This window comes from Blastocystis sp. subtype 4 (assembly GCF_000743755.1).
Source record: "Blastocystis sp. subtype 4 strain WR1 chromosome Unknown seqid_0169, whole genome shotgun sequence".
Taxonomy (NCBI): domain Eukaryota; class Bigyra; order Opalinata; family Blastocystidae; genus Blastocystis; species Blastocystis sp. subtype 4.
Window position 1 is genome coordinate 1 of NW_014569378.1, and position 23,873 is coordinate 23,873.

General features: G+C 42.4%; 10 protein-coding genes across 10 annotated transcripts; 4 read left to right on the plus strand and 6 right to left on the minus strand.

Annotated features, from left to right (window-relative positions):
• Positions 1–94: 94 nt before the first annotated feature.
• On the minus strand, positions 95–497 carry JH06_2835 (hypothetical protein; the record flags this gene model as incomplete). The annotated part of the gene is made up of 2 exons (XM_014671377.1): positions 95–167; positions 199–497. The coding sequence occupies 2 exons, from the start codon at positions 495–497 to the stop codon at positions 95–97; spliced, it is 372 nt and encodes a 123-aa protein (XP_014526863.1).
• Positions 498–2,622: 2,125 nt separating this feature from the next.
• On the minus strand, positions 2,623–3,490 carry JH06_2836 (hypothetical protein; the record flags this gene model as incomplete). The annotated part of the gene is made up of 9 exons (XM_014671378.1): positions 2,623–2,770; positions 2,800–2,886; positions 2,917–2,975; positions 3,006–3,056; positions 3,087–3,161; positions 3,193–3,248; positions 3,279–3,330; positions 3,362–3,409; positions 3,440–3,490. 9 exons carry the CDS (start codon positions 3,488–3,490, stop codon positions 2,623–2,625), a joined length of 627 nt encoding a protein of 208 aa, XP_014526864.1.
• Positions 3,491–3,522: 32 nt separating this feature from the next.
• Positions 3,523–6,105, plus strand: JH06_2837 (hypothetical protein; the record flags this gene model as incomplete). Its single annotated transcript, XM_014671379.1, is given in 7 exon segments — positions 3,523–4,541; positions 4,572–4,794; positions 4,825–4,910; positions 4,931–5,025; positions 5,045–5,711; positions 5,742–5,988; positions 6,010–6,105. 7 exon segments carry the CDS (start codon positions 3,523–3,525, stop codon positions 6,103–6,105), a joined length of 2,433 nt encoding a protein of 810 aa, XP_014526865.1.
• A 77-nt stretch (positions 6,106–6,182) lies between these two features.
• JH06_2838 (hypothetical protein) lies at positions 6,183–7,670 on the minus strand (the record flags this gene model as incomplete). The annotated part of the gene is given in 9 exon segments (XM_014671380.1): positions 6,183–6,243; positions 6,276–6,365; positions 6,396–6,546; positions 6,577–6,756; positions 6,775–7,215; positions 7,244–7,338; positions 7,369–7,434; positions 7,465–7,560; positions 7,591–7,670. 9 exon segments carry the CDS (start codon positions 7,668–7,670, stop codon positions 6,183–6,185), a joined length of 1,260 nt encoding a protein of 419 aa, XP_014526866.1.
• A 341-nt stretch (positions 7,671–8,011) lies between these two features.
• Positions 8,012–8,483, plus strand: JH06_2839 (hypothetical protein; the record flags this gene model as incomplete). Its single annotated transcript, XM_014671381.1, has 2 exons — positions 8,012–8,069; positions 8,092–8,483. The coding sequence occupies 2 exons, from the start codon at positions 8,012–8,014 to the stop codon at positions 8,481–8,483; spliced, it is 450 nt and encodes a 149-aa protein (XP_014526867.1).
• A 421-nt stretch (positions 8,484–8,904) lies between these two features.
• Positions 8,905–9,206, plus strand: JH06_2840 (hypothetical protein; the record flags this gene model as incomplete). Its single annotated transcript, XM_014671382.1, has 3 exons — positions 8,905–8,975; positions 9,006–9,061; positions 9,091–9,206. The coding sequence occupies 3 exons, from the start codon at positions 8,905–8,907 to the stop codon at positions 9,204–9,206; spliced, it is 243 nt and encodes an 80-aa protein (XP_014526868.1).
• Positions 9,091–13,857, minus strand: JH06_2841 (hypothetical protein; the record flags this gene model as incomplete). Its single annotated transcript, XM_014671383.1, has 9 exons — positions 9,091–10,086; positions 10,158–10,333; positions 10,361–10,515; positions 10,546–11,896; positions 11,927–12,470; positions 12,501–12,617; positions 12,655–12,776; positions 12,807–13,326; positions 13,357–13,857. The coding sequence occupies 9 exons, from the start codon at positions 13,855–13,857 to the stop codon at positions 9,091–9,093; spliced, it is 4,482 nt and encodes a 1,493-aa protein (XP_014526869.1).
• A 398-nt stretch (positions 13,858–14,255) lies between these two features.
• Positions 14,256–16,751, minus strand: JH06_2842 (hypothetical protein; the record flags this gene model as incomplete). The annotated part of the gene is given in 9 exon segments (XM_014671384.1): positions 14,256–15,416; positions 15,446–15,571; positions 15,601–15,723; positions 15,754–15,882; positions 15,914–16,030; positions 16,042–16,239; positions 16,268–16,414; positions 16,446–16,583; positions 16,596–16,751. The coding sequence occupies 9 exon segments, from the start codon at positions 16,749–16,751 to the stop codon at positions 14,256–14,258; spliced, it is 2,295 nt and encodes a 764-aa protein (XP_014526870.1).
• Positions 16,752–17,088: 337 nt separating this feature from the next.
• Positions 17,089–18,245, plus strand: JH06_2843 (hypothetical protein; the record flags this gene model as incomplete). The annotated part of the gene is made up of 8 exons (XM_014671385.1): positions 17,089–17,251; positions 17,283–17,365; positions 17,396–17,440; positions 17,471–17,737; positions 17,768–17,878; positions 17,909–17,977; positions 18,006–18,074; positions 18,105–18,245. 8 exons carry the CDS (start codon positions 17,089–17,091, stop codon positions 18,243–18,245), a joined length of 948 nt encoding a protein of 315 aa, XP_014526871.1.
• Positions 18,246–18,359: 114 nt separating this feature from the next.
• On the minus strand, positions 18,360–20,789 carry JH06_2844 (hypothetical protein; the record flags this gene model as incomplete). The annotated part of the gene is made up of 9 exons (XM_014671386.1): positions 18,360–19,263; positions 19,294–19,490; positions 19,520–19,756; positions 19,787–19,906; positions 19,964–20,056; positions 20,086–20,262; positions 20,293–20,436; positions 20,466–20,603; positions 20,634–20,789. The coding sequence occupies 9 exons, from the start codon at positions 20,787–20,789 to the stop codon at positions 18,360–18,362; spliced, it is 2,166 nt and encodes a 721-aa protein (XP_014526872.1).
• Positions 20,790–23,873: the final 3,084 nt, after the last annotated feature.

A 23,873-nucleotide genomic window follows, 5' to 3' on the forward strand; every position in this document is an offset into this window, starting at 1 on the left:
GGAGTTGAGCCTGCAACAACTTTGAAAGTACATTTGGGAGGTTTGTCACAGAATATGCCATCTGCTTGGGATTTGTGATATGGTATTGTAGAACCTAGGGGTCATCAAAGACAAAAACAACAACAGCATCCAAATAGATCTTGGCATTATCACGAGTAATCACAGGTCTAGAGTCAATCTTCTCTAATCAAATCCTACTGTCTTGGGAAATCCATTACAGCATTCTGTGTTGAGATTGTATCAGAACTCTTGACAACAAGCTTTGTGTAATTCCCCTCGCTCACAAGATAACGGACCGAAATGAACTTGGTACGATCCATAAAAGGAATGATGAAATTTGGTCCAGGAGTCATGATCTTGTAATACTTCCCAAGTCGTTCCACAATCACAGTGTCTTTCTCCTTAATACATCGGATTCCATGAGTAATCATATAACCGACGAACACAACAACAAGGAACCAAAAGATTCCTGTCATAATCATATCAAATGTATCCATTGATGCACACTCTAGATATTAAGTGATCTTTCACCAAATATACATTTATACCAATTGATTCTATGATTCTTGAATACGTTCAAATGGATTCGGTTTCTCATTCTCTGTGCCCATTCTCACTAATAACCGTTTCCATCGACTCTAATTCAAGGCATTATTCTAACAAACAGAAGACTTATTTCCCTTTTTCAACATCAACGACCGTGGCTTCAAACCCAAACTTGGTTTCTTTACAGTCATAACAGGAAGAGATCCCTGTTTCTTTTTTGCCTCCTCTGCCTTTATAGCTGCCTCCGCCCGTCTCCGTTCCTTCTCTTCTGCATATTTTCTTATCTTTTCTTTCTCCGCTCGATCCTTGTCCTCACGCACCATCTGGAGAATCGACGGCTCATCCTTCCGCATATTTCTCATAGGAGCATTAGGAGAGAATAGATCGAACTGGTTCGGCTGTGGCTGCTCACCAAATAACGATAGTCCCCCACCAGGACTTTGGAGTCTATAATGGGGGTGGGAGAAAGGCTTAGGTGGAATCAAGCTGCCTGTAGTTTTAGGGAACAGAGGTCTGTAAAAGAGACCCTGTGTTTTAGGTTTAGCACGGCGATTGGAGGAGGTAAGTGTGTCGAGAAACTGAGTAGCCTCTGGTGTCTCCATCCACTCCACGAAAGCCTCTTGGAGTTTCTCTTCTGCAGATTTAGGTACTGGCTCAATCCTATCCGCACATACCTCCTGCTCATTAGTCTCCTGTAGAGGGAGGATTGCTGGGTCTACAAACTCCTCTGTCTCTTGTGGCTTCTCATGTGGAGACACCACCACAACAGGCTGATCAGTCCAACCCACTTCCTCCATTGGAGTGATTGTTTCCTCATGTTGCACTCGTTGGAGATCATTGAACAACTCATTCATCACATCCACTTTTAGCTCTTCAGGAATGTGAACCTCTTCTCCACAACGGAACTTGTGAACAATGGAGTGAAGCTCGTCCTCTCGTTCAGTTCTCTCTAACGGCCTCTACAGATAACTATCTCACTTTTCCAATACCGAGAGATCCATATCTCCTATGTCATTGGCATCAGGCATGTCCCACTCGATCTTTTCTTCTTCTTCTTCTGAGGTATTATAAATCAAATAACGCACAAAATTCAATTGAGAGGCGTCAACCATCGAATACGAATTGTAACCCACTTTAATCATCGTGTCTCGAATTGCCAATAGTTCCGAAATCGTCTACACATCAATCTCTAGGAGGAAAGAAACATATAACAGTGTCTTTTCGTTTGATTGTTCTTCCAATGTATCTAATAAACCTGTTTTCATCTACATGAATAAAACAAAACGAAATATACAGGAGCAGCGACAACTTCGTCGATGATCGCAGGATCCATGAAAGCCACCTGTTTTTCTTCTGGTGCATCTACGAATCATTTCATGACTCATTAACGACTCTCTCGCAGTAAATCGAAGATTCCAGGACAATTTGGTTCAGCCGTGGAATTCTTAACAGGTTTTGCATTTCCTCTTTTATGTCGCACATCTTTCTGACGGAGTCGAACGGATGCAGATGGAGTTGAAGGATTCTCTGCACCTTTTCGTTCATCTGAATTCGTATTTGGACGTTGAGGTGCGCGGTTTTTTGGACCTCCTTTTCCTCCTCGACTCTTCACTGTTTGCTTGCTTTTCGCAGTCTATCCCTGAATGATGAAACGATAGCATACCTGAGGTTTTGGATGAGGTCTACATATGAATAGTAACTATAGAACACTCACTTGCGAGTTTCCTTTTCTATATTCTTCTTTTGGTTCATAACCCTAATCAATCAATCTGATGAAGAGGTTTCACTTTTCTAATGACTTTCTGTTGAAATGGGTTATATCTACTCTTCTTACAGTAATTTTAATTTGTACACGCTATAACGTCTTAGAGGAACACTTCCGACGAGAACAGCAAATAGAACTTGATCCTGAATCAAACAGATATGAGTTAATGAACAATCACGGTTTTATCACAATAATGGTTGTACAACAAACAATGAAAAGTACTAATGGAACGCATACCAGATGCAGAAAAAAACACAAATTGCAATGAAGACAGCGGTGATAATACTACTTCTTAGGAACATGCTTCGAACTCACTTATCGCACAGTCTCTTATTGCGGATTGAGTTTGAGAGAGATTGAATCAAAGGAAAACGACTACCTATTGTTGCCATTGAGTTTCGGCTCTTCTGGAGACGTTGATTTTGCTGACGAAGATTCTCCTGGGAACTCAATGCAACTCTATATCTCAAGTCCAGATTCGTCTCTACTCTAAATAACTGTCAGCCATACGAAGCGAATTGGTAGAAGCTCTCATTTCTTTTAAAAGGGATTGCGTTTCAGAATCTGCCGAGTTACTACAATCTTACCAGCACTTTGTAACCTACTCTTCATCAGCATGACCTGCAAAAAGTTCAATACGAGTGGTCTTTCTTGATGCATTTATCTAGATTTCACCTTTATCTTCAGCTCAAACTTTCGCTAATCTATAACTATTTGAGAATTCCTTATATACGTCGTGGAATCGCTATCCATTATACTTCAGACAAAAACCAACTGTGCATACAGTCTGATACTTTTGTGAACTTCCATTCTCTGATGCCAACTCCATCTCCTTCAAGAGAGCCTGATACTATTCCATGAACGTGAAGATGCTTTCTAACCTTCTTTAGTAATTCATCCAAACTTCGTTCACACTCTCGAATTGCTTCTACCTGATCTAATGATAAAGAAACTCCAATAGAATTACCCATGTCACCATCACCAGTTCGGACAAGATTATTGAGTTTTTGAATCCCATCCTATAACTAAGTGCTCCATCCAGTCCCAAACATTAATTTGTAATTCCGTTTGTTTCAAATCACCATATATTCGCTCCCACTATATTTTATTTCTTCGTCTGTCCTCTACGAGCGTCATTTTTGGATTCACGTACGTTTCCCGTGGTATTCGCACCTTCATTCGGATGATAGAAAAGGATTGAACAGTCTATAATGAGTGCTGTTGTGAACAATGAAGATAGTTTGCTGGTTAAATCGGTTCCGCACGGGGTAGATATGTATAAGGAAGACCTTGATGGACCGTTATGGTGGCTACAGGATAATGATTACCTTTATCGAGGATATCGAACCCAGCTAACATTTTGGGAGACATTTAAGAGGTATTATTACATCGCTGTTGTGATTAGTAGTGCCTTCCGCAGTACAAACGAGACAATGAATATCTGGACACATTATGTAGGTGCCTCTCTGTTTATTTTTCTTATTTACCTCACTTATGCCATTCCCGTTGAAAACTTATTTACGATTCGCAAAGACGTTGTGTTAGCAAATAAGGCTGTGCAATGTACATCGATGAACTATACAGACCTTGTGAATGACCATTCTCATGTGAATTCTTCGTGTGTAAATGCTCTGTCACGAGACGAGAGCATTGCCGAAGAGTTTTCTAGTTTACTGTTTTATTTATCTTCTACAGGAGAACCAGAAACTGTGAAGAATCTGACTGAAACGTCATCTTCCTTCTTTTCCTGGTATAACAACAACAGCATCTATAGTTTCCCAGCTGAGGCGGTTTCCGCAGTCATGAACTCGCTTCGCAGCCTCTATTCTAGTCTTCTTTCGTGGCTCCAGTCCAACCCGGATTCCTCGGCGGCTCTGTATGCACGGAAGTCTGCTGATATTGCCGAGGTACTCGAATCTGACCTTACCGAGATGAACCACCAGGTCGTGGGTCACATCCCTCGGTGGCCTATTATCGTCTTTCTCGGCTGTGCTATCTGGTGTCTGGGCGGCAGTGCCATCTATCACCAGTACTACTGCACCAGCTTCATTGTCTCTAATGTTCTTCAGACTATCGACTACTGTGGAATCTGTATTCTGATCTCGGGTTCATATGTTCCTATCATCTACTATGCTTTCTATTGCTATCCTAAGGCACTTTGGATTCATTTGTCTATCGTTATCTTCATTAATGTCTGTAATGTCTGTGTGATGGCCACTCCCAAATTTAGGTATCTTTCAGTCTCCTCTTTCATCTCTAGACAGCCAGAATATCGACCTATTCGAGCTCGCTCCTTCACTCTGGTAGCGTGCTATGCTTTCATTGCGCTAGGTCATCTCTACATTTTGGACGGATTGAATAATCCTCTTTTCACTATCTCCTTCTGGTACATTCTTGGAATGGGAGCGACTTATATCCTCGGAGCCTTCCTGTATGGTTCGCGTATTCCTGAGAAATACTTCCCTGGATACTTCGATTATGTGGTAGGTAATATCATTTATATTTCATTCTAGCTATCATCACACCAACTTTTCCATGTATGCATTGTGATCGCTGCTCTTTTCCATTTTGTTGGATCTTATCAGTTATTTGTCAATCGGTTTAATACGCCATGTGCAGTTCATTAGGAAGTGATCATGTTTGTTTATCCACGAATCTTCGCGTTCCAATTATCTGGACCATTTTGGTCACCTTAATCACTTATAGTTCTCATTGTACAGAAGGTATTTGTAGGGATGATCGACGTGGAGGAAGCAGACAAGTTGCCTCTTGAGAATAAGGGAATCTCGAAGGCTGTGGATATGTATCAAGAGAATCTCGAAGGATCGTTATGGTGGATGCAAGATAATGAGTATATTTATCGTGGTTACCGTTCCCAACTATCGTTTTGGGATGCAGTAAAGAGGTTGGTGTCGGGATGGAAATTGATTCGTAGTATGGGTCGTAGTACGAATGAAACGATGAATGTGTGGACACATGTAGTCGGTGCAATTATTTTCATTTATCTTCTCTTCTTGACTTATAGTCTTCCAGCGGAGCCTATTGGAACGACCTCTTTACACTTTTCTTCTTTTTTAGAAGCACTTACTGAAGAAGTAGCCAACTTTCGTGCAGGCAGTCCGACTGTTCCTCGTTGGCCAATCACAATCTTTGTGTTGTGTGCGATTCGCTGCCTTGCTGGAAGTGCTATATTTCATAACTTCCTCTGTGTGAGCCGAAAATGGAAGGATATTCTTCAAACACTCGATTATTCTGGTATTTGTATTCTGATTTGTGGGTCTTATGTTCCTGTCATTTATTATTCATTTTATTGTTATCCTTCTTATCTCCGTTTCCACCTGACAGCTGTGATTACCATTAATGTTCTTACGGTTTGTGTTTTAGCCACTCCGAAATTCCGGTATTTCAGTTCTTCCATACTTACACATAGTCAACCTAAGTATCGATCCGTTCGTTCGATCTGTTTCACTGCGGTCGCCTGCTATGCAGTGATTGCTCTAATTCATCTTTATATCCTCGATAGGTTCAATAATCCCATCTTCACCTCCATGACATGGTATGTTGTAGGAATGGGAAGTACCTACATTATTGGAGCCTATTTCTACGGGTCAAGAGTTCCTGAGAAATATTATCCTGGATACTTTGATTACGTGGTAGGACTGGAAGGCATGTCTGAAGTATAGTTGGCTTCACACCAGATATTCCATGTATGTATTGTAATTGCGGCTCTTTTCCATTATGTTGGATCCTATCAATTGTACATCGCTACCACTGTTCATGCATGCCAACACTGATCTCTTGATCAATTTGTGATATTTATCGTACTGTATCATTTCAATCCTCATATTTGTTTGTGAACAAACACTTAAGGTTACATTTTGACTTTCTTAGCAAATTCCCAGACGGATGTTGCTTTCTCCATTGGTTCATATCTTTTCATCACACATATATTAAACACTCTTACTCAAAGTGGAATTGACCAAGATTCACTAATACAGCTTCTTCCTTCTCTAGACTAACCACAGGAAATAGACCTCCTAAACTGTTCATATTTCTATCGATGAATTCCTTCTCTCAACCTTACTCAAAAGCGATGCCCAAATCTTTCCCATTTTTGGAGTAGCTCAACATCTTCTTGTCAGCATTGAATAAAACTCCGAGGACATCACCTGGATGACAGATTTCCCCGTAATCACATCCTTCATCACCATGCCACTTCTTCCCTCGAGCTGTGTCTGCTCATGATAACCTATCCTCATTCGTACCAAAACTCCAGCTGTTCTCGCTGTCACCCACGCCATTCTCCTGAGATTCATCACAACCGTGGTCCTGGCCACACCATCCTGCTTGCACCAGCCCCTCCGTTAACACATACAGCTCATAGTAATAACAGCCTGTTACTACCGCAATATGCCCCAGACGGATTGATGGGAAGGTGGACTCCGCTACACATCACCTCATACCTGTTCTCTCACCCATCACAATTCCATCATCCTGCCGAATTGCCTGTCCACTCAACAGCGAAAGACGTGAAGCAAACTCCTCACCACTGTTAGAGGCCACAGCTACGTGTGATGAGGTTCCAGTCCGCTTTTCTGTCTTTGCCATCTTGGTCGGCTTCCCAAACTCCTCATCCAGATCCAGTGGGAGAAACGAGCGCTTCTCCTTCTTCTTCTCTTTCTTCTTTAGTTGAAGACCAACTTCAACAGCTTTCATCGCATCGTCTGCCATGTTCTGATAACTGATGTATGATTCGATTGCTTGCTTCTCTGCCTCCTTCTTCAACTGTTCCTGCTCCCGTAGAAAGGCCGCTTTCCCTTCTCCTGTCAACTCATCAATCCCATGAGCGAAGTCACACTGATCACGTCGAGGACAACCCCAATGTTTGTCAGCATTCGGAGGCACTACATTGCATTTCCTCCCAACACTTACCCTTGCCTTGATGAGCTTTCCACCAGCGATCACACATCTTCTGCTTCTTCTGTTCACGTAAATATGTGCTTCGTGATCGTTTCACTCCTTCTGCCCTAGGAGTTATGTATACTTTGATTTCTTACCAGCCAGGTACATCACAATACCAACCATAAACACCTGCCTTAGGAGCATCCATTTCGACATCAGCTCTATGTATCACATTGCTATTCAAAGATAACAAAGTAGCATTCGGATTGGTAGCTTTCAACTCTTCCAATTTGTTTAGTCGTTCCTTCCATTTTTTAATCGCAACCTCTGCATTTACATACAACATACTACAATTTACAAATAGCAATTATCTCTACCGTCGTCCATTCAAATCTCGACAATAACTGAAATCAAGGGTTGCATTTGGATTGGTAACTCTAGCTCGTTTCTTCAGCATATTACCAAAACTAATCACTCATAGTAGTCATTCTTTTCGTACCCTCCTTTTCCTCCACATAATCGGAGACATACATTGATTGTGCAATTCGGATAAATAACACTATCAGAGTCGACTTGGTGTCCATTCAAGAATAAGCGCAATTCGCATTTAGGAATGCCTTCAGACGACTATGCATATTATAATAGAATCGAAATAACTCACAGAGATCCAAGAGAGGACAGAGTCCCTTGTTGGGTTTTCAATATCAATGGATTTGGTTTTCTGCAACTTATAGAAAAGAGTCACCATTAGAGTATTGAAAATTAAAACAATAGTGACATTCTTTTCTTCTCTTGAAGATGAATCGGGCTTTATCAAGGCCTATCACTTGTCTACCATTTCCAGATGAGTTATTAAGTACGAAGTGTCAGAGTTGTAGTGACAATGGCAGAGAAGCTTGCTGAGGCAGGAATCTCAACATATCAGGAAGTTGAAAAACTATTAGAATCCATCGATAATGCTCTATTCTTGTCAACAAGCGACAAACAGTGCATTCAAGCCTATGTTGAAGAGAGGAGGAGGAAGAACGCAGTATTTCATACAGCTTTCGATGAGAAACGATTCACCCAGTCAATTTGGAAAGATATTGCCACGGGATGTCAGGGGGTGGATTCCGTTATTGGTGGTGGTTTGAAATGTGGAACAGTCACCGAAGTCTGTGGACGAGGAGCTACAGGGAAAACCCAGATGTGTATGTTGCTCTGTGCTACTGTTCAACGGTATAATACTCTCTACTCTCAGTCAAAAGCCATGTATTTTCCTTTTGGATAGCTGACTCATAGCTTCGTTGACACAGAGAATACATTCAATGCTTCTCGTCAGAAAGAATATGTGGACACTATCCACAACATCTATTGTACTCTAGAGAACATATTTGTGTATAAGCCGCAATCACAACAAGAGTTTCTTGATGTCATTCAACAGATTCCCTCTTTTCTCAAAGTTCATCCTGATGTTCGGCTCATAGTGATTGATTCGATTACCTACTATTTGCGTGAGATGACAGACATGTTAAAGCGATATGAAATCATAACCAAGCTTATTAACCAAATCTCCTCAGTGACTATAGCAAACCATGTGGCTGTATCGTTTCGTATGAGATCTCACATAGACTCTTGTCACGAACCATATCACCAGTTATACTAGTGATGCTCCGGAAGCGATTCTAAATTATCAATCGGTCGTGCAGCCAATGTTGGGGTCAATCTGGTGGCACTCCGTGACCACACAGTTGTTACTGGCTCGTACTCCCCAGGGAGCACGGTAAGTGTGAGTGAGTAGAATGATGAACAGACTACTGAGTGTGAAGAAATCTCCGTTTCTAGAGTGTTGCACGATTCCGTTTACTAGTAGGATTCGATCTTTCGTTCTCTCGTAGTTATCTATTCCGGATTCTCAACCGATTCCCAGTGTATTGTTTGTTACAAACAGAAGATTCGAAGAGATAAGAATAAAACCTGGGAACCTCTGAGATATCCATCCAAGGATGCATGATCACCCGCTTCAGACACTCTGTCTTTGAAAAACAACCATTTCGAGAAATCCAAACTGTTTTGGCATCGATACATGGGATCTTCACCAAAGTCATTCCTCGACCCACATTTACATCTTCATTATGACCAATAAAAGGCAAGTGACTGATTCCCACAAGGAGTTTGGGTAACAATTCATACGAAATAACGTACCCACCCCCTGTCACATAATATGGAATGTAAGTGTCACCCTGAACTAGTGATTTTGGGACATAATTCTTTCTTGATACATCCATCGTATTGTAGTTCTTACCCTTATCACAGAGCCCCATGTACAAGTTCTGTTTCTGCTCTTCTGATATTGTATCGAGTAACTCGATTAGTCGTGGGTAGTTCACAACACAATCCGAATCAGTCTTGAAAACATACCTGACAGGAAGACTCATGTTATGAATATAGTGAAATGCAAAAAGAACAGATAGTGTGATGTTGTTGTAACTGTCTAGGTGATTGAACTGAAGGATGTCTCCATTGATAGCATTTTCCTCTGCAATGGCATCATTACAAGATGGAACGGCATTACCAAGAACAAAAATAGAATATACACTAAATCGGGTTCGCAGATGTTGAGTATGGTTCCGTACAATACTCCGCAATTTAAAATCACATGCCTGACTCAACATCAGGGTTAAAAATGTGTAAGGTTTCACAAAATCAAAGAGAGGTTCCTGGAGGACCTCGAACGGATATCCAAATGGAATATTATAATAAGTCCGTAGTTTAGCTTTCCGGTATCTGTATGGCCGACCATGTTGCATTAGGAGTTGTACTTGTTCCTGTTCTTCTCCCTCCACCCAGTACTGAGGAGGGACATCCTTCCGAGACTCCTCTAAAAGCAATCTATCTATAAACTCTATTCCACACCGACTACCTAAACTGATCTAAATATGATTATACCATCCCAGAACGTACCGTATTGGTCTTCTACATCATATTGTGACTCGTCTCCATGATTCGGAGAACTCTGTTGTTCATTCCAGCTGTTCCCTACCAAAACACCTTTTTCCATGTAGCGGATGCAACAAGACAGTAGCAGGACTACAGAAAGCAATACCACATAGTAAAGTCCTGGAAACATAGAAATTACTGCTAAACAAACACACAAACCCAGAATACTTCTCATAGACATCTGCATCATCATCTTCGTGTTGTATTCCTTCACCTTCTTCTCGCTAGCCTCAATTGCCTTCTCATCCTTCTTTTCCTTCTTCTTTAATATCTCGAGAACCATCTGCTCATACTTCAGTGCATTCGTCCAATTGCCTGTCAACCTACATCTCACATCGAATCATCAATCCTACGCATAGCACTGTGTCAAACCTTGAATCACCTTCTCGTAATCAGGATGCTCCTTGCTGATCTTCTGAAGAGCAATCTCCAGACAAGATATAGCCTTGTCGTTGAACACAAGCTCCTGGTACAACAAACCCAGAGAAGCATACACATCTCCAATCTCCTCACTGTGGTCACCACAAGCCATCAGATAGATATCCAACGCGGCCTTGTAATGCATGATGGATTCATGTAAACCACCAGCACGGCGTAACGCATCCGAAAGCTGAGTATGACAAATGGCCACTTCAATCGAGTCTGGTCCGAAGACACGATCTGAGCAGGAGAGAGCTAGACGGCCATACTTGACAGCAGTCACATAGTCCTTCAGCACAAAGGCTACCGTTGACATGGTTGTAAGAGCGCGAGGGATCAGTGGATGGAGGAGATGGCACGCTGACACAGCAGTCAGAACGACCTGTCGGCAATAAACAAAGGCAGCAGTAAGTTCTCCCTGCTGCAGACAGGCTGCAGCTTCGCTGAAGACAGTCATAAGCGTGTCATCCAGTAATGAGGTGTGGACATGCTTCACGCGAGGTGAAAATGCCTCGATGTCGTTTGGAGTAAACACACACACAGCTTCCATGTCGTAAGAACGAGCCTGGAGACGCACACCCAGCATGATGCAAATACGACGCAGCAATACCACACGATCACACTGCACAGGACCATACTCCTTCTCAGGTGTCTCACTCCAGACACGCAGCTTATAGTGGAAATGATGATCCACCATCGTTCGGACTGAATTCCAAACACCTACACCACTCACCCCATTCTCAGCGAGCACACGAGCAATCGCAGTTGGGACCTTTGGTGCAGTCTTTCCCTTGCGTGTCTTCCGTATGCCTTCCAAAGCAATATCGGTATCAGGAGTGACTTCCATCAGAGCGTTCAACACAGCAGCAACAGCATATCCCGGTGCCGCAGCTAGTACAGGATCCGCCAGGAGATAGTTTATATAGTGCTTGGCAGCTCGAGCCACCATTTCAGTCTCACAGGCACGCAAGATCTGCATGTCCACACGGGATGTCTCAGCTAGCGACTTGTTGAAACAGAGACCTGCCAACAGACCCAGGTAACGCACATTCACACCAGAGGAGTGCAGGAGCTGGACAAGCTTACTTCCATCCTGGTTGTTCAGAGGCAAAGAGAGAAGTTGCTCGTGCAATGTGGGGAGAACCTGACCCACCAGGAAGTTACCCAGCATCAGCACACCACTCTCATGATCCGTGTTGGCATTGTCATCTGTCTGTGCAGCTAGCGTGGTGGCACTATAGGGAGTGAACACATTCACATCGAACTTGGTGGGGACCACCTTCACTAACAATTAAGATGTCTCTCTAATCCTACCTGACTCCTCCAGCAACTCAGCCTGCTTCTTTAGGTCTTGGCACTGTTCATCTGTCAATCCTTCGGTCTTCTCGCCCTTCTCTCTCTTTTCCAGCATCTCACGGATCGCCTTGGCTCTCGCTTCTGATTCGGCACGACGCAGCAACAGTTGCTCCACCAACTCCGGTCGCAGCAGGGCCTGAATGGAACTCTGACTACCCCGCTTCACCTCCTCCTGAATCCAGTAGGTGTCCACAGGCTGGCTACGCAGGAAGTCCACAGCGTACACGTTGCCATCCACACCACGTAGTAACTTTCCATCCGCAGGACCCAAGAATGAAACCGGTGTTCCCTCCTTCACCTCCAGAGGCTTGCTCACAGCTGGGGCAGTAATCGTTGACTCTTCAGACGTCTTGGCGGCTTCGGTAGCACTGACATGCAAAGGAGACTCCTCCCAGTGCAGTTTCTCGGCGAGTTCGGCAAGCTGGGGCTGGACACGCTCATCCTTGTAGATTGTGGCACATCCATCCACAGAACCACTCAGGAGCAGAGAAGCCGTGGGTCGCTATCAATCATCCTACCTCTTCTGACCTACTTCCATCAGACCAGGAACAGGTGTCTGAGCAAGGAAACGATTACCCTTATAATCAACCACAGCCACGAGTGGAGTGTAGAGTTGTTTGACATGAGCAGAGTTGATCTGACTGGCACTCTATCAGTCACAGTAAGCAGTCAAAACTCACCAACACCTGGTAATTGGCCATCGCACGACTTACGCCACCTTCCTTCTCAATAGGTACACGGGTGAATGTGATATCATCCACTAGATAAGTATCCTTCGAGGTATCCAGAAGCAGAGGGGCCACAGACTCTATCACTCATTCCCTCCTCTCATCCTTACCATCCACAATCTTCATCGTACCACGCTTTGCAGCCTCAGCAAACTCATTCTCTTTACTAATCGCATAGAACAGAGCCATGTTCTCATCATCGGTCAGTGTACTCGCTCCTACGTACTCGGTAAGCCATTCACGATGAGCCTGTACATCTGCTGACAGGTATGGAATCTCTTCCTCCTCAAGAATCGTCTCTGCATGAGTGAATAAGTCATGGATATCGGCAGCAGAACGAGGGGTTCCGAACCATGTGTTGGAAGCCACATTGGAGCTGGGCATAGGACGCAGCGTACACAGAATATCCTCCAGACGGATCTTCTCCATCTGATCTCCCTCCTGTACACGCTTTGCATACCAGTCAGCAAAGCAAGGAGAGACGGCAATGAACAAGTGGATGAGAGTAGGGTAGATAGCAGGGAACTTAGTGCTAATGGCAGCATTGAAGTCAGAATCGGTAGACTCATTCACAAAGAAACCATTCATACTGCAAGTAACGTGAAGAACCTCACCCTCGTTTGTCATCACCTACTGCTTATAACACACCCACTCGCATACTCGAACATATAGCAAATCTCCAACCAGCTGGCGGTTGCTGCAAGGTGGGTTATAAGCAGACATCATGAAACTCTGAAGAGGCTGCTGCTTCTTCTCTGAAAGCAAACTTTGGGTAGCATTGAACGACTCGGGGTTGAACATCACAGGGAACGTGGGCTTGGATATTTCACTCTTCAAACTCTGGTCCTTTTCAATTGTTTCTTTGTCAAAGTAGCATTCCTTCAACTGAGTACTCAGATCCACAGGAGTATCTTTCTTCGCTTCTGAAGCAAGCTTATAGAAAGTAACAAGGGACTCAGGCAGCTCATCGTCCTGTTTCTTGAGGAGAAGACCAATCAGTGGAAGGTTTCCACTCACACTAGCAATAGTCTGCTTTATGTGCTCACGAGCAGCCAAGGTATTGTATTGATCGCACACCAGGTAAAAGACAGTTCCTTCCTTGATGAAATCATAATTGCTAAACTCAGCAACACTATCGATTTGCTTTCTTCCTGGTTTCATGTCGACCTCGAAGTGATAACAGGAATAAGGAGCAAGACTGTAATAAGACAGGAGTCTCTCCCGCAGGGAAGTGGCAGAATCAAAAGAAGAGGCGGTGAGAGATACAACCTCTCCTTTGGGTCCCTTCACGATGATGTTGAAGCTATCCTCTTGATTTGAAGTTGTTTGTTCCATTATTGGGATTCTAGGCATGATAAAATACCACTTTGGGTGAAAGCCTACGGTATTGGATCGCTATCAAAGTAGTATTGGCAGGAAAAAGAAACGGGGAAACTGGAGAGAATTGCGAAAACCCCCTGTTTCCCTTTTTCTGGAATGTCGTTGCATGTCAAGCAAAGCTTTGATCGGTGCTCATCTCAGCACATCCAATTCTGCTTTCCAACAAACAGACAACAAAATTACAAAGGCTTACCACACGTCACACAATTTGTCATGCTACCTTGGTTCAAGCTACCGCAGACTCGGCAAGTCTTTCCTGCTTGAGAATAGTAATTCTGCGGCATAGGATTGTATCCACCCTCATATGGTTGTTGATAGGGTTGTTGATAGGGTTGCTGGTAGGGTTGCTGATATTGGGGTTGTTGAGGAGCCTGATACTGAGGTGGTTGATACTGAGGCGGTTGATACTGAGCAGGTTGATAGGAACCATAGGGTGGTTGTCCCTGATTTGGATACGGCGCTGGATAAGAAGGCTGAGGTGTGAAGGACTGCTGTTGATATTGAGGAGGAACAGGCTGCTGGAATGTTTGTGCCTTAATCTTCTCGCTCTCAAAGGAGCTCCGTAACTGATCAACAAGTTGCTTCAACTTATCATAAAAAGTCATTCCTTCTTTGATAAACGAGCTTGCCTCCTCAAAACTCTTCAATGCCTGCGTGATACTTTCAAATACCGTCTGTCGTTGCGACACCAGAGGATCATTCATACGCACCACGTTAAAGGCATCTACTTTGGCCTGCAGAGCATTCACATAGCCATCCTGACAATCCATACTCAATTTCAGTTCCCGCAACTTCTCAGCAATAGGCGAAAAGCCTCGCACGAACAGTCCACGTTCATCACAGCCCTGTCCTTCTCGAATCAACTCATCACGAACCTTCGTATCCTCCTTTGCCATGTTCACAATATCATCGACTTTGGCAGCCCTCTCATTCAGCACACGATCAATGTCGGAGGCAGCACGACGCACATCATCCAAAGCTATTGCTGATTGGCCTGTGAGTTCACCCTTAGGCAGTTGTGATTCAATCTGCTCTCGTGTTCCCTGCAAATATAAACGAGCATCCATCACCTTCTGCATTGCTTCATTCACACGCATCTCACCTGACTTGGCTTGGTCGAGAGTTGACAGATATGAGGCAGCTTGTTGTGCAATAGAATCCACATGCAAGTGTTGCGCCTCCACTTGGATCTGCGAGAGTACCTTATTCAGCTCAGCAGACATCTTCTGCATACCCTCAACCTTACTGGATAAGCCAGGCACACCTTCATTATTCTGTATTCCCTGGATCTTCTCCCATATCTCTTCAGGAAGACCTTGAGTGACCTGAGCAGCATTCAGCTAATCTCAATTCTCATTCTCTCTCCTACCACATCTTCAATATGCAACGATTCTTTCTTTTCCTTCAATTCCTGATTATATGTCTCAAGTTCGGATATTCCTTTCGATAGCTCAGTCTCCACAAATTCATGATAACGCTCCAGTGCTTGGGTAACCTATTCTCACATATCTCTTGAACTTCTACCCTAATCGAAACCATACCTCGGAATGCGTCTTCTGTGATTGCAGGGATATTAGGCTCTCCTAGAGGATGAAGAATACGACCATCCACAATAGGAAACGATTCCTTCTTTGCTTCCATTTGCAACTAGCAATCAGTCCTCATTAGCAGACTCACATAGATTCGATTCATTCGCATTACACTCGTATACTTCGTATTTATGGTTGATTGCAGCGAATCGATCTCTTGACGGAGTTCAGGAGTCAACGAGCGACCATATTTGTTATTCACGTCTCCAATTAGTCGCTACATATCAATCTCTCCTTCACTACCTCACCTTGCACTCAGAGACCATACCCATTGCCAGACCACAGTTCTGATCTACTTCGATGTTCGCCTCATAGTTCTCGACCAGGCACAAATAACCCCGAATCTCGCTGAGCGAAGCCAGAATCTACAATGAACCTTGCCTCGAATTCCAACATTACAACGCTGTGCGAGATTGAACCCACTGGATCCACAGTTATTGAAAGCAGATGCAGCATCAAGGAACATCTTCTTGCAACCAAACATAATCACAGCCATTGCATAGGGTTTGGTTCCAGAGAGTTCAGCCTTCTTCATTACAGCCAACTGCTCCATACCATGCGTGTAATTCTCAAACTACATTGAATTCGACCAATACTCATACACCCAACAAGGCATTATCTGTCATATCCCAACTCACCTGGACAGTGGAGAATGATTGCGAAATGTGCTGACGAATATAGGCAAAACAGGAAGCAGCTTCCTTGTATTCGTTGATGCACTGCTGAACATTCTCCAAGGAGTTACTCTTCTATGTATCATAATATGCAGCAAGTATGAACAGAAATGTAACCATAAGCAGCTTGAGAATGGAGAGCTCCGAGACAAAACATTACACTTCCAAGTTCATAGTTCAGGTTATAGGTGCTAACGCCATTCTTTCCATTGATGTCGTACCACTTCACCGATATTCCTACAGGCTATAAATCAACTTTAACCTGAGTTCTAACTTTCTCTTCTGACACTGGGAAAGCGCCAATGATCTGCTTTACGTACGTATAATAGGTTGTTGCTGATGTGATGTCATCATCGGAAGTATATCTCTTCATCATCTGCACCATTTTGCGGTTTTCCTCAATAGCAGTCATAAGTTGCTTTAGATTACCGTAGCTTTCCTAGGTCAAATACGATGAAAGATCCTTACAACAGTTAGAGTTGACTTACCATACTTGAGAAGAGGCCCTGATATATCAGTCTTGTTTGTCGATTTGATAGGTATACTAGCATACATTGGTACTGATTTAGTTTTGATAAAGAATATGGCTCATTACGGTTCAAGCACTGGATATCTAAACTGTTCATCCAATCAAATCAAACGTTTACCTTTCGTTCTTCTCAATTTCAACATTACTTTGGTGTTGAGTTCGTTTTTGATCGAATTGTGCGTCTGTGAACTGAATTTGAATTTGACGAGACAATTAGTTGATGTCATACCTTTCCTTGGGAACAATTCCAGAAGCTAATACATCATCAAACGAAACGGGTGATTACTCCTTATCGGATAAGGATGAGGATTTTGAAGGAGCAAGTGAATATTCGGATGACAGTGCTTCGGTCCGACTGTCAGAAGACGAAGAGACCTATACTGGTAAGGAATGCAATAGCTGTTGATAGTGTAGATTCCTCTGTCAGATCTTACTCAGAAGATGAGAGTGACGTCTCTGTTCATCGTTCATTCACTTCTCGATTGACTCCATTTGATGTTGATTTCTATCTTCCTGTTTACGACTAGAACAAGAGTGAATTTAATGAACCCCGAACGTCTGTTCAGAAACGTGTACAAATTGTGGATTTGATGTGATTCTAGCCTATGTCAACTGTGAAGGGAATTCGGCCTACGAACGACCATCCACTTGCTTTTCATTCATCGCTAATGAAGAATGAGAATCGGAGTGGTCCCTATCTTCAGCGGATGTTTTCTCCTGTTGACCTGGAATCTCCAAAGAAGAACCGGAGTTCTCTTTCTTCTCGTTCAGATATACGTTCAGAGCGCGAGCATTTCACTTCGGAAGATATGAAACCCATCTTTCAGGATATCCCATCACCAATATCCAGAAACATTGATGAATTGGTTGTAGACGTTGATAGAGATAGAAACATGTAGGATGCCGAGAAGCGGCAGTATGAACAAGCAGTGCTGACTCATACAGAGCGTCAAGAGTATCAGCGATTGGAAGTGGAGAGAAGAGAGAATGAACTAACGATTCGACAGCTGGTAAGTTTTGATTTCAGAGATAATAAGTAGCGATCGGAGGTCAATCAGTTGTTCTATGAGTACTGTGACATGCAGAAGCAACAAACAGAAGAATTGCGTGTATGGAAGCGAGAGATCTGAAGATTAGATGATGGAAGGAATGGAGCAAGAATATATCCAGAATCTCCAAGTATCAGAACTTTCGCAGATGCGAAAGGTGGAAGAGAGTGGAAGGTTTCATTTCTAGGAGTTTTGTAATCAGTTTGAGAAGCGTCAGAGAGATATTCTGAACCAGATCGAAGATAAATATGAGAAGCCTGTAAATCGAATGTACAGCAACACACAAGCCATAGCACGAAATATGGTGGGAAAAGGGAAGGAGGAGTGATGAATAGAGTCGATCTCTATTAGGTCGAATTGTGTTTGCAGTAGTATGGTTGATGGAGTTTGTATGGAATTGGTGTAAGACAGAATGGGCTCGAGTATCCACAATGCAGCATGCTCAAGATGACATTGCTATAGATCGTGTGACGAGTTCTAAAGGAAAGCAAGGATCGAAGAGAAGGAAAGGAACAAGAAAATCTAATCGAAAACGATCGTATGTTTGATAAACACTTAATTGCTCCAACATTTTCCCACACAATAAACAATTCGTCTCTCCCTTAGGGACTGAGGCATGACAATATGGGCAACAGACAGCATTCGCACTATTCAATTTGTCCTGATAAGCAGCATCCAGTCGAGCTCTGATAGCTTGCCTTTTCTCGATAATCGTTCTCATTTTTGTTTCATACTGAGTTACTTTATCGAGACTCTGCTCATATTGACTTCTCAAATGAATTGTTGTTTTTGCAACTGTCTCAAACAAATCAAAACTGTTGTGAATGAAGCTGAATACTCGTTGTCGCTCCTTTAGAGAAGGAGTACTATTTACGATCTGATTCAATACATTCATCACACTTCTGAATTGTTGGATCCGAGAAGCAAACACATTTCCAGATGATCTCACTTTATCAATGAAAGGTTGAAGGAAGGTATAGGACTTGGTATATAGATCGGCCGAGCTAGCTCGACAATCTCGAATCAACACCTCACTGCGTACATGACTATCGTTTGCAGCCATTTGTTGAAGAATTGTCATTTGCTGCTTCAGATCCACTTCTGCCACTTTCATCTCCTCAATGAACAACATATGATTCTGGATTTGTTGTGATGCCCTCTCATCAAAAAGGGAGGGAGGAAGCCTAATTCTGGCATCTGCTTCTGAAAGACTGAACAGCTGGATATTCTCTCGAATCCCCTTTACCTTTTCAGTCAACAGCTGAAGAAGAGGCTCTCCCTTCATCACTGACTCTCTCAGTATGCCAAGATGACGGAACACATATGGAAAATCAATGAACAAATCACTAACAATCATTCATTTAGGATAATCTCACTCATTATCAATATCTTCTTGAATCTGTTCGTCATGAAGAGCACTTATCAATGAATCTAACTTACTGAGCACAGTACTCCTCAATGAAATAACCACTTTCTCACAATCAAACACAGCTTGTATCAATCCTTCATTCTGACATTTCTCCAGCTCCTTCTTTGTTATTTTGGGAAGAGGCGATATGTCTAGAGCAGCCAACTACAGTCTCATTCCCTTCATTATTCTACTGTGCCTTCAATATCCATACTTTGATATTCTTCCAGAACTGCTCTTACTGGTTGTAGATCCCTTTCCAAACAATTCTGAACATACTCAGTATATCCATCAATCATTTCCTTCATACGAGCAGGTATAACCTCTTCAAAGAAAGACTCTTGAGTGTCTGGTAACACAGTATCCATAAGATATTCCTTTTCAAATGGTGCAACTGGCTGAATCGCTTGTATGGTAAGCAAAGGACCACTCTATAAATCAGCTCTTCCTTTCTTCCTAACATAATTGCGATACTCTCTGTATGCTTGCGCAGCAAGTGCTTTAGCCTGAGCAATCAGAGCACGTACTTCACCAATGATAGAAGCTGTAGATGTCTGATTAATAAACCATGGTTCTTTCTCCTATGAATCATCATTGTCACAATCTGAGACGATGATCATTTGTGTGATTGCTATGACTTTCGAACAGGGATTATCAACTCGTTCCTTGTTCTCCATATAATGTTTACTCTGATATAATCGTGCCATCAACTCCACATACATCACATGAGCCTAGAATTGAGACAAGGCATCAGTTATACATCGAGTCGATTGTTATAAGTCTGAGGAATCCCAGAACCATTAAGAAGTTTCTGTGCACTTTGAAACAGACGAACGGCTCCTTGGAATAACATGCTGATTGCCAGAGAACTCGAACCTTTGAATTCGGCCTTGCGACAAAAGACCAGTTGGACCATGGCTCGGTACACAGCTTCTATCTACAAATCATATTGCTGATAAGCTTGCACAGCTAATAATCCATTGTACGTCATTTCCCACGAAGCGTTGACTGAGTCATAAGAAATGTAGTATTCCTTCAAAATCACAGTGATAATATTTGCCGCTTGGGCATAGCAATCGCGAGCATTGTTGATAGCGTCCTCGGAAGCATACTACAGTTAACGGAAAATAATATTCCAACCTGAAGATAATCTACTGCTTGCTTAGCCAAAGCCGTCGAGAGATTAAACAATACACATGCACACTCATAGAAGAGATTGAATGTCTGGATGTTACTTTCATTATCGAGGTCACTCCATGTCACTTCAATTTCAAGGGGCTAACACTTATCACAACAATGTGTAGTTACCAATCGATCTTGCATTGGGATCACACGAGGAATCTGCCGTATGTCTCGGTAGTAATCTTTCAACAGCAGGATAGCAGCTGATGGTTGTGTTTTGTCTAGGTTGATTACTTGATCCCGTTCACGATCCGCTCGTTGTAAAAATCGTCCTAGTTCCATATATGCAGACTAGATCGAATCCATTTAGTACATCCTACAGGAGGTATTCCCTCTTTCTTATACGACAGAATCTTGGACGTAAAACTCACGCTTTTAGAATGCTTATAGTTTGGAACAAAGAACATTTTGACACTCAGTTAAAATGAAACTGCTTCATCAATAGCAAATAATAAATAAATCTAATACTGTAGACTGTTATCAGTTGTTGACAATAGGAAATGGAACATATCATTCAGATTTCCTGGTTTTTCCCCTCCACAGAGTTTATAATACTCTAGAGTCACCTTATAAAAAGCTTCCTATTGTTCAGATAATATAATAGAAACAACTCGGAACGATTCTCTCATTGCCATATCAATTCGATTGACAACAAGCTGAACTCGGTCTTTTACTCTTCTATCAATAATATAGGTGTCAACAACTCACCTTGGTGGAGTGATCCCTTTTTCTTTCAGGAGTTTCGATAACATAGGGCCTGTGTAATTGCCATATACATTATTGAAAACGTCAAATGGAGTGATTCGGCGTATTCGATAATCAACATATCCCCCTTTGACTTCTGTAAATGAGTAATTCAATTGAAACTCACCACTACTTCTCAGCAGAATATCCATTTCTAGCAAATGAATCAAAACCTCCCTAGAATCGTCCTCCTTGAAATAGACCTTCCTTTTATTCAGTTCATTCTTCAGCTCTTCTGTTGGAAGAACAAGTGGAAGTATTGAATCATCACAAAGGTAGACATTGGCTGCTTGAATACGAAGTCAAAGATAGAACAATATAACACTGATAAGGATATGACAAGGTGTTATAAAGAGAGTAAACAAGCTGAATTTGACTATCAGGAATGTCACTGAATTGAATATCCATCATGGACAATCCTTCTCTAAGATCTGCACTCCATAGCGTTGGAATATCATCCTCCATTGTTAGGGATGCCTGCAGAAGCATGGAGGAATCACAAACAGATTGGTCGGAATCCATCTTTATGATGATTATGAGAAGGTAAATTACGATAGAGGAGTTTAGTTTGATGGATCGTCCTATAGAATCAGGTGTTTCCTATTATCTTAAGAAATTATAGACGGTACTTCTTTGTTGAAGATACATTCTTCTGGGATGAGTCGGATTTTCACTTCTTTGGTGAGATCTTCATCCTTTTTCAAACATATTCGTTTTGGTTGTGATTCAGACAATCCAGGATCATCTATTAAAGGTTTAAACTCCAAGACATTTGTCATTAGATGATACTGATATAATTGTTTGTAGACTGCCACAAAATATTTGAGAAAATGTGCAGCAATGCGACAGAAGAATTGTTTAGTCTGTTCATGATTTCTTAACGCTTCATCAGTTAGTAATGTCTGTCCTATAACTGATGAATGTAGATTTCTCGAACAACAATCTTGTGTAGTTAGGTGAAAGGAATGAATTCAATGATTGTAAATAAGAATGAATAGAGAAAAGAGTGTGTGAATGTGTGATTTATTTTGCTGACAGCACTTGTTGGAATAACCATGAAAGTGTGTATAGAATCAGAATAACTTTGCTAAAGGAGTAATAAAGTATGTAATGAATGTAGATGTAATGATGATTAGATGGGTAAGGAGAAGCCTCATATTAACCTTGTTGTGATTGGTCACGTCGATTCAGGAAAGTCTACAACTACTGGTCATTTGATTTATGCTTGTGGAGGTATTGATAAGCGTACAATTGAGCGTTTTGAGAAGGAAGCTAACGATATTGGTAAGGGTTCTTTCAAATACGCTTGGGTGTTGGATAAGATGAAGGCTGAGCGTGAGCGTGGTATTACTATTGATATTTCTCTGTGGAAGTTCCAGACTGAGAAGTACTTCTTTACGATTATTGATGCTCCTGGTCATCGTGATTTCATCAAGAATATGATTACAGGAACATCTCAGGCTGATGTTGCTATTCTGATTATTGCTGCTGGTACTGGAGAGTTCGAAGCTGGTTATTCTAAGAATGGTCAGACTCGTGAGCATGCTCTGTTGGCAAACACTCTGGGAGTGAAGCAGATGATCGTGTGTGTGAACAAGATGGATGATAAGTCTGTGAACTACAGTGAGAGTCGTTACAAGGAGATCAAGACAGAGATGACTTCGTTCTTGGGTAAGGTTGGTTATCAGAAGGTGGAGGAGCGTATTCCTTTCATTCCTATTTCTGGTTTCAACGGAGATAATATGTTGGAGCGTTCTGCGAATATGCCTTGGTACAAGGGACCTACTCTGATTGAGGCTCTGGATGCAATTCATCCTCCTAAGAGACCTGTGGATAAGCCACTTCGTCTGCCTCTTCAGGATGTGTACAAGATTGGTGGAATTGGTACAGTCCCTGTGGGTCGTGTCGAAACTGGAGTTCTGAAGCCTGGTATGACTGTGGTCTTTGCTCCTGTGGGTGTGAGCTCCGAAGTGAAGTCTGTGGAGATGCATCATGAGTCCATTCCTCAGGCTGTACCTGGAGATAATGTTGGTTTCAACATCAAAAACGTCGCTGTCAAGGATATTCATCGTGGTAATGTCTGTGGAGATGCCAAGAACGATCCTCCTGCTAAGACAGAATCATTTGAGGCTCAGGTCATTGTCATGAACCATCCTTCTGGTATTCGTCCTGGATACACTCCTGTCTTGGATTGTCACACTGCTCATATTGCTTGCAAGTTNGAGAAGATCATGACTGAGATTGATAAGCGTACTGGAAAGGTCCTTCGTGAGAATCCTGATATTGTCAAGAATGGAAAGTCTATGATGGCTCAACTTGTTCCTACCAAGCCTCTCTGTGTTGAGACATTCTCACAGTATCCTCCTCTTGGTCGTTTCGCTGTTCGTGATATGAGACAGACTGTTGCTGTTGGTATCATTAACAGTACTGTACGTGCCAAGTAAGCAAAGTCCATAACTCTACTGTTTGTTTGAAACAGAATTGAGATTGATTCATATGGTTCCAAGTATGAAATAACAGTTCGTCAACAAACATTCAACAAGAATGATTCTTTCCTCTTATAAGCACACAAATGACCCCAAAATGTGTTATCTCCTGTTCGAAGTACAAGTGCTTTTGCTT